This window comes from Danio aesculapii, chromosome 12 (assembly GCF_903798145.1).
Source record: "Danio aesculapii chromosome 12, fDanAes4.1, whole genome shotgun sequence".
Classification (NCBI taxonomy): Eukaryota; Metazoa; Chordata; class Actinopteri; order Cypriniformes; family Danionidae; genus Danio; species Danio aesculapii.
In genome coordinates this window covers 45,807,258-45,821,005 of record NC_079446.1, presented here as the reverse complement: position 1 = coordinate 45,821,005, position 13,748 = coordinate 45,807,258, and the positions used below count along the sequence as shown (strand labels likewise).

The following is a 13,748-nucleotide window of genomic DNA, read 5'->3' as shown; positions in this document are numbered from 1 at the left end:
ATCAGACTTATTTCTAAAACACCGTTTTGCTTTTTATCACATCTTAAAATTGTGAGTCTTTTCTGTTCACCAAATCTGTTTGATAAAAAAAAAAATAATAATAATAACATCAGCAATATTATGGATTTTTTGCGAGTTTTAAAATATAGACTTACATGTGTACAGCGACATTAGTTGCTTTTTTTTATCACTGATAACCCTAAAATTGTTTCTGAAAGTCAAGTAAAAATCAAGTAAGAAAATTATGGATTTATTCATTTAGTTTTTGCATTAAGTTTTCAAATATAGACTTATTTGTGAAGCAAAATTAGTTGCTTTTCATCACAGATATGCTTAAAATAGTCTCTGGGAGACTGTTTGAAAAAAGTATAGTAAGAAAATGAGTAATATTATGGATTTTTTTTGGCAAGTTTTAAAATACAGACTTATTTATGCAACAAAATTAGTTGCTATTATACTTGAAATTGTTTCTGAAAGTCTTTTCTGCTCAATGAGTCTGTTTGATAAAAAAAACTCTGTAATATGGGTTGTTTTTCAAGAGGTTTTTGTCAGTTCCTTTGTCACGTTTCTTAACAGAGAGATGCCAGTCTTTATGTAATGATAATGCATTATTTTTAGACCTTTTTAAAATGTGTTGTGAATTGATTTATTTTTCTTGACCTTTAATTATTTACTTTTTGATTAGATCAGATTCAGCTTTATTTTCATTACGCATGTATACGTACTAGGCAACCAAATGCAGTTTAGGTCTAGCCAGGAGTGCAAAATACTTCGTTGTAAGTTGTAATATGAACATAACATGCAAGTCGTTTTAACTGTAATCAGGGATTTACAAATAGATGAGCATAGTCTACTGGTTGCTGTTAATAATGAGGAAATGCAATTAGATATGAACATAATATACAGGTTATTTACTAATTACAAGTAGATATATACATTTGCAAATGGGTTTGTGCAGTGAAGTACAATGATTGTGTGCTGAAATAAGTGTGCAAGTGCAATATTAGATACACAATTGCTAATGGTTATACTATATCTGTCAGTCTTTAGTGTAGATGTTTTTGTGTGCAGATGTAATTTATTTGTGGTGTATTTCAGGGCCCGACGCAGTGGCACGTGCAGATCATCATGGAGAAACTGCTGAGGACCATCAACAGGACCGTGATCTCCATGGGCAGAGACTCTGCTCTCATAGTAAGAGCTTTTTTCCTTCGTCACAGGCTTGTTTTCGGGATGTGCTGAGTTTATGGGTTTGCTGTGTCTGTGGTTAGAAATGGTGTGTCTGCAATCCTCAAACCACTACACACACACACACACACACACACACACACACACACGGTCACAGTCAGGCTTTGTTCAGACAGGCAGCATAAATCCTATTTTTTTGCCGTATCCGATTTAAATCCTTTTAGTTTTTGTGATCTGGACAGAAAAGAACATGGTAAAGCTGAAATGCATCTCTTCTGTGTTGTTAGAACCACCGCGTCAAACAGGTTTCACCAACACTCTCATTGGTCAGTGAACTAAGTTTGTACTCACACTACGCTATCTGAACCATGCCTGGGCACATTTCTCAGTTCTTTTGACGAGTGTGTCTGCTCCAAATTTGGCTCAGGCACTGTTCAGTTGGCTGGCTCTGACTGATTTCTCTGTAAACCAAAAGCATTCAGCAGCGCGTCTACTTCCGCCTTTTGGTACTCTTTCTCGTGTTTGGTATCCTTTCGAAAGGATGCCGAAAAAGTGGTATGGTTTGGTACACCTTTTGACAGTGGAAATGACCATGAAAGCATACCAAACTGAACCGGACCGTACCACTCAGTGGAAACAGGCCATTATGGACTCCTAACCATCCCCATATCAAAATTGGCTTGATCACTCTGTCTCCTCTCCACCAATCAGGTCATGTGTGATGTGTAGTCTAGCACGCTATCCAGATGGGTGCTGCACACTGGTGGTGGATGAGGAGATTTCCTCCAAAAAATGTGCAAAGCACTTTGAGTTTCCAGAAAAAGCGCTATATATATATATATATATATATATATATATATATATATATATATATATATATATATATATATATATATATATATATATATATATATATGTAAGGAATTATTATTGTTGTTGTTGTTATTATTATTATTATTATTATTTGGCACGAGTGCAAAGCGCACCTCACCCCGAAACTGAAGAGCGACGTCACTTTAAAGGGACCGTTTTAAGGGACTGATTTATTATTCATTCTTTTCAATGAACAAAAACTGTCAGAGTTTATTAAAGATGCAAACCCCTCGCTGCACATCAGCTGCACCTTCAGCAAACCTCCTAATACCTGCATTACGAGGACTTCATGAACATCAAAAGTGCTGGATCTGTTCAGCAAAAGTCTTGACTTTGCCACCAAATCACAAATGACTTAAAATAATAGAAAACGATATCGTCACCTTGGAATTAAAAGGTTCTATCTGCATTCTGAATGACTTTGAGATATTGAGCTTTAAAGTTTTGGCATTCCATTTAGAAAACAGTGTGTGTGTAACATTTGTTTTTAAATAAAGTCTTAATGTAAACAACTTATAAAAAACATGCCATAATGTAAATAAGTTTAGTCATTTGATAAGAATGTCACAAACTCAGTTTTGACAAAAATGTCAGAAAGAACCTTATAATTCTAAGGTGACGTTATAACTAAAGTAATGTCCAGAGCGCTTCTCTTCTATTCAATTCACCTTTATTTGTATAGCGCTTTTACAATGTAGATTGTGTCAAAGCAGCTTCACATAGAAGATCATAGTAAATTGAAACAGTGTAGTTCAGTTTTCAGTGTTGAAGTTCAATTCAGTGTGGTTTAATATTCACTACTGAGAGTCCAAACACTGAAGAGCAAATCCATCGATGCGCAGCTCCACGGGTCCCGAACCATGCAAGCTCTTCTGTTAAACTGAACAGTCGCATCATCGATGATGTAAGCGTGCTCAGGCCTGCAGGCAAAATACAGTGTGATTGCAGGCCGTTGGGGGTGAGGGGAGGGGGGACTATTGCTCATGGGCACATTTCAAGACAACTGTGCCTAGTGTGAGTACACCTTAATACTCCTGCCTCCACACCATTGGTTGAGCCATACGCTATATAGGGTGAAAAATTGTACATGAGGACAGAGTAATATCTCTGCATTTACAGTGAGTTCAGATGGTTTTAGGATGGTTTATTTAGCTTGTTTTGAATGGGTTTTACATATTTTAATGCAAATTTCCATTTTTTTTATGATTAATAGTTAGTTTGTTAGTTTTCTTGTTAGCTTTTTTAAGTTTGGTTTAAAAAAAAAGATTTATATTTTCACTTTCTTTGTGGTTTGTTTATATAATTATGCAATTTTTTTAGTGCAATACACCACACAACAGCCTCAAAACATTATGCAGTTCTGAGTGTGCCTCACTCATGTGAGTGGGCTTGACAAACCACCTGTAGTAAGATGTGTATGCGCGCATGTGTTTATGTGGTGCGTGTGTTTTTGTGTGCATGTGTTTGTGTGTGCACCCTAATGTTGGTGTATGTGTGTGTTTGTGCAATCTGGACAGAAAAATAACGTTAAAGCTGAAAAGAGGTTTCTTGAACACTACCATTGGTCAGTGAAGTGATAGTCCCACCCCCAATCTCACATCACTGGTTATGAACAAACTGCGCCTCCTACTACATAAATACTCCTGTATAATATTAGGTGTGTGTGTGTTTTTGTTTGTGTGTGCATGTGTTTGTGCATGTATGTGTTTGTGCATATGCATGTTTGTGTGTCTGTGTGTGTTTTTGTTTGTGTGTGCGTGTGTTTGTGCGTGTATGTGTTTGTGCATATGCATGTTTGTGTGTCTGTGTGTGTGTGCATGTGTAGTCTGAACAGAATAAAAAAACATTTTAAAGCTAAAAAGAACACTCCCATTGGTCAGTGAAGTGATAGTCCCACCCGCAATCTCACATCACTGGTTATGAACAAACTCCGCCTCCTACTACATAAATACTCCTGTATAATATTAGGTGTGTGTGTTTTTGTTCGTGTGTGCGTGTGTTTGTGCGTGTATGTGTTTGTGCATATGCATGTTTGTGTGTGTGTGTGTGTGCATGTGTAGTCTGAACAGAATAAAAAAAAACATTTTAAAGCTAAAAAGAACACTCCCATTGGTCTGTGAACTGATAGCCCCGCCCCCAACCTCACATCACTTATTGTGAACAAACTCCAAGTGCATGCACACTACCATATTATATTAGGTGCGTGTGTTTGTGCGTGTTTGTGCTTGTATGTGGGTGCACATATTTGTGCTTGTGTTTTTTTTTTGCATGCGTGTATGTGTGTGTGTGTGTGTGTAGTCTGAACAGAAAAATAACATGTTAAAGCTGAAAAGAACACTCTCATTGGTCGGTGAACTGATCGTCCCGCCCCCAATCTCGCGTCTCTGTGAACAAACTCTGCTTATAAGTACATGCACACTCCCATATTGTATAAGATGTATGTGTGTGTGTATGTGTAAACACACGGAGCTGCTGTAAATCCTGTGCTCTGTTTGTGTGTGTGTTTGTGATGTGATTTGGCTGAAGATCCAGATGGTGTGAGCGTCTGTCACACTGTTTCTGCAGCTCCTTTGACTGCTGCACTGTGTTTGCCTGCAGCAGCACCACTGGTCAGTCTGAGCTGATCTGAGATCTGCAGCTTCAGCGTGTTGGTTGGGTTCAAGAGCTTCAGGCTGTTGAATGTGCTGATAGTGGACGTCCTTGACTTTTACAGCCTCGTCTGTCCATATGAATGCTAAACGCCTCCCTTCATCACCCTCTCTTCTGCATGCGTGTGTGTGTGTGTGTGTGTTTGAAGGACAGCAGCAGCAGCTTTCATCTCATTCTCAGTTTTATTCTGAATTTTTAATTGTGTGAAGCACAAATGATTCAATTCTTGATGTTATTATGGTTTAAGGAGTCTTCAGGAAGCTTTTCAGTGTCAAAAAGATGAAAAAAAGCACCACAGACAGATCATTAAGATGTAGAGGTCAACTAATATCATTTTTGACTGCAGATTTGTTATTTTATATCAGGGGTGTCGAGCTCAATTCCTGGAGGGTCGCAGCCCTGCAAAGATTTTGTTCCAGTCCTGCTTCAACACTACTATCTGTATAGCTGCATCCCAAATAACACAGCATGCACTTCTGCACTATATACTTCTGCACTTACACACTTAACAGCACAGTATATGTATGTAGTGTCGTCCCAAATGGAACACTAATGTTATTTCACTAAGCGGAAATTCAGTCCGTTTCCCGGATGATGTTGGACGGGTTGCCAAATTAGTGAAATAAATGGCCAAACTACCAAATAATACCTGCCATGAGTCTAACCACATTCACCATCGGGAGATGCTATAATCACTAGAATTTAGCTTTCACAATCGAAAATAAATAAAGTAATCCAACATGAGCGCCCGATAGCTCCGCCCCTTCACTACATGAGCAAACCAACGGCCGTTGAGTGCGTCAAGTGTCCAGCATTCCACACTTCATTTGGTCACACTCTGTTTTGTTATTGGTTTGTTACATTGCATCTACATGCCAACTAATTCTCATTAGATTATAAGTAGACTGTTAGGTTAGTGTAGTTTCTTGTTAAATATGTTGAAGGAGCAGTATCAACAGATAGTAAGCAGACAGTCTACTAATATTCAAATGGACCATCAAAATAATGTGTTACCTTTAATTTTACTAGTTGAGTAAGTGCATCATCCTGGTATTTAAAGTGCACTTTTTTTATAGAGTTTTCAGCGTGAATGCACTACTTACACTATTTATATTCAGTTGATTCAATTGAAGTACTTAGAATTGAATTGAATACACTGTTTATACTACAAAATAGCGTAGAACAGTTCATAAGTATGCGCTTTGGGATGCACCTTATGTTTCAAACAAGCATAAAGCACTCAATTAGTTTGATAAAGTTGTGTATTAAGTAGGTTTAGAGTTTGACACCTGTCTTTTATATGGAAGGATATTTTAGACATTTTTAAAATGCAATTGCATTTTTTTTCAATTGCGTTTTCAATATGTGGAATCATAAATTGAGAAGAAAAAATAATAATAAAAAAAATAAATAAATAAAATAAATATATATAAATAAATAAATAAAATTCTAAATAAATTATTTATATATATATATATATATATATATATATATATATATATATATATATATATATATATATATATATATATATATATATATAAATAAAATTATAAGTATATATATATATATATATATATATATAAATAAATAAATAAAATTATAAGTATGTATATATATAATTTACTTATAATTTTATTTATTTATTTATATATATTTATATATATATAAATATAATTATATATTTTTTTAAATAAATATAAATAAATAATAAAATTATAAATAAATTATATATATATATATATATATATATATATATATATATATATATATATATATATATATATATATATATATATATTATATATATATATATATATATATATATATATATATATATATATATATATATAAATTTGTTTTTATTTTTTGCAAATTTTTCTAACTATACCACCATAATTTTAACCAAGTACGTGGTATTAGTGAAAAAATATCCCATATTTGGCAGTACTGACCTAAAATGTCTGTCTGTCTGTCTATCCATCAATTGATCGATTAGTTTTAAATAATAATAATATGCAAGGATATTAATTTTCAAATGCAATTGCAAATTCTATATTACTTTTTCACAATGTCTGGAATGAGCTTCTATAATTTTAACGAAATAGCTAATATTGATGAAAAAAATGTCCCATAGTTGTCAGTACAGACTTAAAATACAATCAATCAATACATTTATAATAGTTTTAAATAATAATAATAATAATAATAATAATAGATAAGTAATAATTATTGAAAAATATTTAGTCGTTGCACTGTTTGATAATGCTCTAATCTGAAGCTTATTCAAATAATTCTTAAATCATATACAAAAACTTTGTATTACAGCTCTTGTTTTGTAGAGATTCTGGGTGTCGGAAGGTTCAAAAACAGTCTACCCTCACTCATCCTTTTCGAACTGTTTTTTTTATAATCTCAAATAAAGAATGTAAAAGAAGTATAGCAGAGCCTTTACTCTGATTTGAGTGAGCTCTGATTTATCACTGCTCTCTTTCTACTGAGCTTATATTACAAGGCCTCTAAACTCAAATCCTAATGGCCACATCACATAAAGCCCATTGATGGCTCTCCCACCACTGATACACGCTGCTGACATTTGCAGTAAATCCCTCAGTCTTGAGTAGGGAAGCTTAACACATCGGACAGAGGACGACAAACATGTTCAATATTTGAAATGGCTGAATTTGTGGAACAATATACATTTAAACTGACTTAGGTTTAAGAGCATATAAGAGGCATTTTCAGTGTGTTCAAGCATGGTTCTGAATTGTAGTGTTTGTTGGTTTGAATGGCATCAAGTTTAGTGTTTGTTTTGATAAATGTGTTCAAAAAGAGATATGCTTTTTGTTGTTGCATGCAGATGATAATGTTGTCAAATACATTGAAAATGTTGTTTTGGTTCTCATGCACTAAAATGCAAAGCCAGTACAAAGCCAAAATACATAAAGAGGGTTACTTGTTTTTCTATATAACTCACTATTTTCTATTTACAATATCCTCCTGAGACTCCACCTATTGACTTGTGTTCTTTGTAGTGGACATTTTGTTTTTATGAATTTTCTTTGAATTGTTTGAGCCACTCTGTCAAGTCCTGTTGTACTGTTCAGAGGACATCCTGGGCTTTCTAGTGATTTGTCATTTGATTGGCTGGCATGCTAGGAACCACTTCTTGCACTTCAAAATGGCCGACATACAAAAAAAGCACATTTTATGTAAGGAGAGAGGCATGTAAAATTTAGCTTTTTAAATGTTTTATTACTATTATTATTATTATTATTATTATTATTACATATTTGTTAATAAAGTGTCAGGAACAACACATTTAGCTTTCAAAGCTATCTTTTTTTAAATGTCCGCTATAGTGGACACCAGGACCATCTTAATGTAATGACTGCATGTTTTGCGGGGCAGAACTGAAGCAGAGAGGATTCTTTATAAAATAGTTGAGGGAGACTCTGATTTAGAGTCTGACTATCAGACAATCAGACAATTAAAGACAATTAGAGAATGACCATCAGTTTTAAATCACTTTTATGTTAAATTAGTTTTGGATTAAGATCTTCTTTTTGTTTTGTTTTATGAGTTCAGCTCTCTTTCAGATTAAACTGTTTCAGGAATTTCAATACAAAAAGAGAAAATGGCTTTTGTTTTGTTTTTGTTACATTAATATTGGATTAACATCCCTTTACAGCCATATCCTGGACAGTGTTGTTGTCTGAGTTTGGCTGTTTCTAACTAAAATGATCCTGTGGTCCACTACAGTGGACATGCTGTAGAATTAAAAATAAAAACAGAATGTAAAAAATCTAAATTGTAGAATTTTTTTTTTTAACCCAAAGAATGTAGGAAATCACAGAAAAAAAGAAAAAAAAATTCTTTGGGTCTCAGGAGGATATACTTTGGGATTAGTCAGAAAACCTTATCCCGGTTACAATTAGCTCAAAATGCTGCTGCAAGGCTTTTAACAGGTACCAAGGAACATGAGCACATTACACCAGTTTTACGCTCTCTGCACTGGCTGCCTGTGCACTTTCGAGTCACTTTTAAAATGCTGCTCTTGGTTTTTAAATCTCTAAATTCCCTGGCACCTTCTTATCTGTCAGACATTTTAATTGAGCATCAGCCTGGTCGGTCTCTTTTGTCATTCAACCAGAGATTATGTATCCCTAAGTCGAGGCTGAAATGCAGGGGTGACCATGCCTTCACAGTAGCTGGTCCTAGGTTGTGGAATGATCTGCCCCTCTGTATTAGATCAGTTTCATCTCTGTCTGTTTTTAAATCTAGGTTGAAAACTTGTCCTCTTTGATTTGGCATTTTATCAGTGAAAATTGTCCATTTTTGCTATAATTTTATATTTTTTCTTTGCTGTGATGTGTTTTGTGCAGCACATTGGTCAACCTCTGGTTGTGTTGAATAGTGCTATAGAAATAAAATTGACATTGGCAAAATAATTAATTCAGTAGATTTTCTTGTTAAATTGCATTAGAGCTACTGTAATTTTTCACTGTCCATATTTCTTATATATTTTAATCAATAAAATTAGTTTTTCTGTTCACATATTTTCAGTTCACATATTTAAAGGGTCACGAAACCCCAAAACACATTTTTTGAGCAGTTTACAGTCATATATGTGTCCCACACTGCTATAAACACTATTAGGACACATATTTTTCACAAAAAAATGCATGAAATATGCATGAAATGTTCTTGAATGAAAGTGAAAGTGCCAAACTGCAGTTGAAGTCGACAAATTAAGTATTTGGCAAATAATTTGATTAGTGATGTCCATGTAAACAGTCACTGGCTTTCTCCCCTGCGTCTGTGTGTTGTTTTGCCTCTGTGAAACTCAGCGCGTGCACAAACAGAAACTCCCATTTTTATGCAAAACCTTCCCTTTTTCCCCTCCCCTGACACTCCCACCTAAACAGAGCTGGACACACCCACTCTCCTGACTTTTTACAAACTAGAGGTGTGAAAACACCCTGCTGAGACGGGGGCTTTGTGGCCCTTTAAGAATTCAATAAATCACCTTTGCATTGCGTGATCTATTATTTTAAGATTTGTTCTTTTTAGTATGTATTAGTTATTAGTCTGCATTTGTTTTGTAGATGCATGAATGATTATAATTATTTCATTTACTTCACTGAAACGCATGATTGCTTAAAATAAATATTTTTAGTTTTTGACTTGTTTAAATTCAATGGCAGCACAGTGGCGCAGTAGGTAGTGCTGTCGCCTCACAGCAAGAAGGTCGGTGGTTTGAGTCCAGGCTAGGCCAGTTGGCATATCTGTGTGGAGTTTGCATGTTTTCTCCGTCTTGGCGTGGGTTTCCTCCAGGTGCTCCAGTTTCCCCCACAGTCCAAACACATGCGCTATAGGTGAATTTGATTAAATAAATTGGTCGTAGTGTATGAGTGTGTGTGTGAATGAGTGTCTATGGGTGTTTTCCAATACTGGGTTGCGGCTGGAAGGGCATCCGCTGTGTAAAACATATGCTGAAATAGTTGGTGGTTCATTCCGCTGTGGTGACCCCTGATAAATAATGGAACTAAGCTGAAAGAAAATGAATGAATGAAGTTTAAATTCAACACATTTCATCCAATTAGCTTTAAATTGCTTACATTCTGGTTGAATAAATAAATATATTACTTGAAAATTTGAAATATATAATTTAAATGAAAACAAATCTAACAAAAACAATATAGGCTTATCCTCAAAAAATAAAATTGAGTAAAAACAAATGAAAAAAATATAAACAAATTGCTAAAACAGTGAATAATGAAGAGAAACACTAAATCAAATGGTTTTCCCAATTATATTCAGTGTGCATTTGTTATATCAGTGCTTTTAATTATTGATTAAATTACTTTAAGTTTCATCAGATTTAATCTAATTGGATGCAAATGGCTCAATGTTGGATAAGGAAAAATAATCAGCAAAAAAAACAAACATAATAATCATATAACCAGATGCTCAGAAACATGGGGAAAATACATGAGTTCTTATGTTCTGAAAGAATAGTCAAAGCTCTGTATTTTAGGAATTCATGAATGGTTACGAATGGAGTGTGTGTTGATTTGATAATACCGTTAGAGTGTGTGTGTGGGCGACTTTTCTATGCTGACCTTGTTCGTCAGGGCTCTGTTGCTTAGATTCAGATTTATGCATTAACTTTTCTCTTTGGTTTTTACCGCATGTGAGCATAGAATTCAAATGAGTCTGATCCACGCACACACACACAGTCAGTCTGCATGCAGATCTGCACTTACAGTAAACAAAGTCCTTTAGAATCTGCATATATATATCTTGTTAAATATTTGTGAACATCTCAAACATAATATTCAACATGTTAACCATCGAAAAGTACAAGGATATATGAAAAATAAAATAAAATAAATACTATAAGATTAAATACACTAAAGTATAAAATAAAATACTAAAAAGATATTTCAAAAAGATAAAATAAGATAAAGCAAAAGTAAATAATGTAAGATTGATTAATATTTATTTATTTATAATAAGATTAAATATGAAGAACAAATAAAATAAGATTAATAAGATAAATTAAGATAAAATAAATAATTTAAGATGAATTAATATAGGATTAAATAAAATAGCATTAAATAGAATAAGATTAAATATTATAAGATTAATTGTTAAAATATGAAATAAAATAATAAAATGAGGTAATATTAAAGGAAATAAGATGAAATAAAATTAAATAATATAAGATTAAGTATAATATAATTAAATAAAATAATAAAATAAAATAAGATTAAGTTAAAATAAACTAAGATAAAATATGTAAAAAAAATAAATAAATCAAATAAAATAAAGCAGTAGTGATCTTTGCATGAACCATTCCATTTTTGGCTTGTTTGATCTGTTTATAGCATGTTTAGTATTTCCATCTTTTTTTTCTCTCTCACTGTTGCTGCATATAAAAGCTTTATAAACCTCACGGTTGAGAGGGGTTTCTCTTAGATACACCGTCTGTCTGTCAGGATACTCCGAGAACTGTTAGCTCCACCCATTCCACTGCAGTAGGAGGAGCCGTGGCTTCTGATTGGCTGCTGTGTTTTGATTGACAGTGCGGGACTGACAGCTGGTGGCGTCTGCAGCATCAGTGCAGCAAAATCCTCTTAGCTTTACATTCTACCCACATTCTCCGTGCATTAAATATGCATTTGTGATGATGGAGAGCTTCATCCCATTGATTTATTTCAGCCTGTAGGTTTTCGCTCACTGTCCTCCTTTAAATGCTGCTTTTTTCACAATTTCTTGCATGGGAAATACCCAATGCTTGTATGGGAATTCCCTGATTGATAAACATGTAGACACATACACAAACTTTGTCATCGCAAACTGGAGAATTTAATGAATAATAATGATAATAATAATAGTAATAATATTAATATAATAATAATAATAATAATAATAATAATGATGATATAATAATAATAATAATAATAATAATAATAATGATATAATAATAATAATAATAATAATAATAATAATAATAATGATATAATAATAATAATGATATAATAATAATAATAATAATATTAATATAATAATAATAATGATATAATAATAATAATAATATAATAATAATAATAATAATAATAATAATAATAATAATAATAATAATAATATAATAATAATAATAATATAATAATAATAATAATAATAATAATAATAATAATAATAATAATATTAATATTAATATAATAATAATATTAATAATAATAATAATAATAAAAAGAACACTTTACTTTTCAATCCAGCAATGAAAGAGAGATAAATATATTTAGAAATCCCTTTAAAGCAGAGTAAACTCAAACAAATGATAATACGTTTGTAAAACAAAAACAAAAAAATACATAAATGATTAAAATAGCAAAAGGGTAAAAATCTAATTACTAAATGTAATAAAAAAATATTGAATATATTTAAAATCATGACAACAACAGTAATTAGTCCAAGGCGCTCGAAAAATGTGGGAAAAAACCCCCAGCATCGACCAAATATTTGAGTTACCCCTGAGCGCTTTTTTGTTTGTATTTCTGGATTAATATTTAAAATGATCTTTTATTTTATTCAGTTTTAATTTATTTCACTGCATTGTATTGTTTTTACACTTTTTTATTCTGTAAACCAGTGCAAACTATATTTTACTGAAATATTAAATGTATTTTCTAATCTATTATATGCTATTTGTATTTTGAAGCAAAATAAATAAATGCTATAACATTCATATAGTTTTTTTTCTTTTAGAAATGCATTAAAACAAAAATAAAATATTTCTTTGTTAACTGAAATAAAGTAATCATCCAGTAAACCTGTGTAAACTATATTTAAATAATACATTGAATATCTTTTAGAGCATTATATGCAATATGTTTTATAGTACAATAGAATGCTATAACATGTATATGGTGTTTTTGTCTTTTATGAAATATAATTAACAAAATAAAATTATTGATTAATAACTAACTGAAAATAAGTTAGATTTTTATATATTTATTTAAATATTTAATATTTTTATGTGTTTATAGGTTAATGTAGTTTATTTTGTTTAACTTTAATATAATTTTAATATCATTTTAATTTTAGTCATGTTAATATTACTCATTTCAAAATGTAATTAGTTTAGTTCACATTTCTGGAAGTCTAACATCTAATATTTAACTGATTATTAAATATTCAGCATAATATCGACATATTTAATTTTTATCCACTTATTTTGACAGTTTTTCTGTCTGTTTCAAGTTTAAGTTGCTTTACTGGCATGACATTTAGTACAATATCGCCAAAACATTTTAAATATATACAGTTGAAGTCAGAATTATTAGCCCCCCTTTTCAATTTTTTTTTTTCTTTTTTAAATATTTCCCAAATGATGTTTAACAGAGCAAGGACATTTCCACAGTATGTCTGATAATATTTTTTCTTCTGGAGAAAGTCTTATTTGCTTTATTTCAGCTAGAATAAAAGCAGTGTTTAATTTTTTATGAACTATTTTAAGGTCAAAATTA

General features: G+C 32.0%; 1 protein-coding gene across 2 annotated transcripts in view; it reads left to right on the top strand.

The window, feature by feature from the left end:
• dock1 (dedicator of cytokinesis 1) overlaps nt 1-13,748 on the top strand; it is a 927,369-nt gene that overhangs the window by 563,564 nt on the left and 350,057 nt on the right. For both annotated transcript variants that reach the window (XM_056470102.1, XM_056470100.1), the window contains exon 27: nt 1,099-1,194. In XM_056470102.1, coding sequence (XP_056326077.1) covers nt 1,099-1,194 — 96 coding nt within the window. The remainder of the gene's footprint in view (nt 1-1,098; nt 1,195-13,748) is intronic.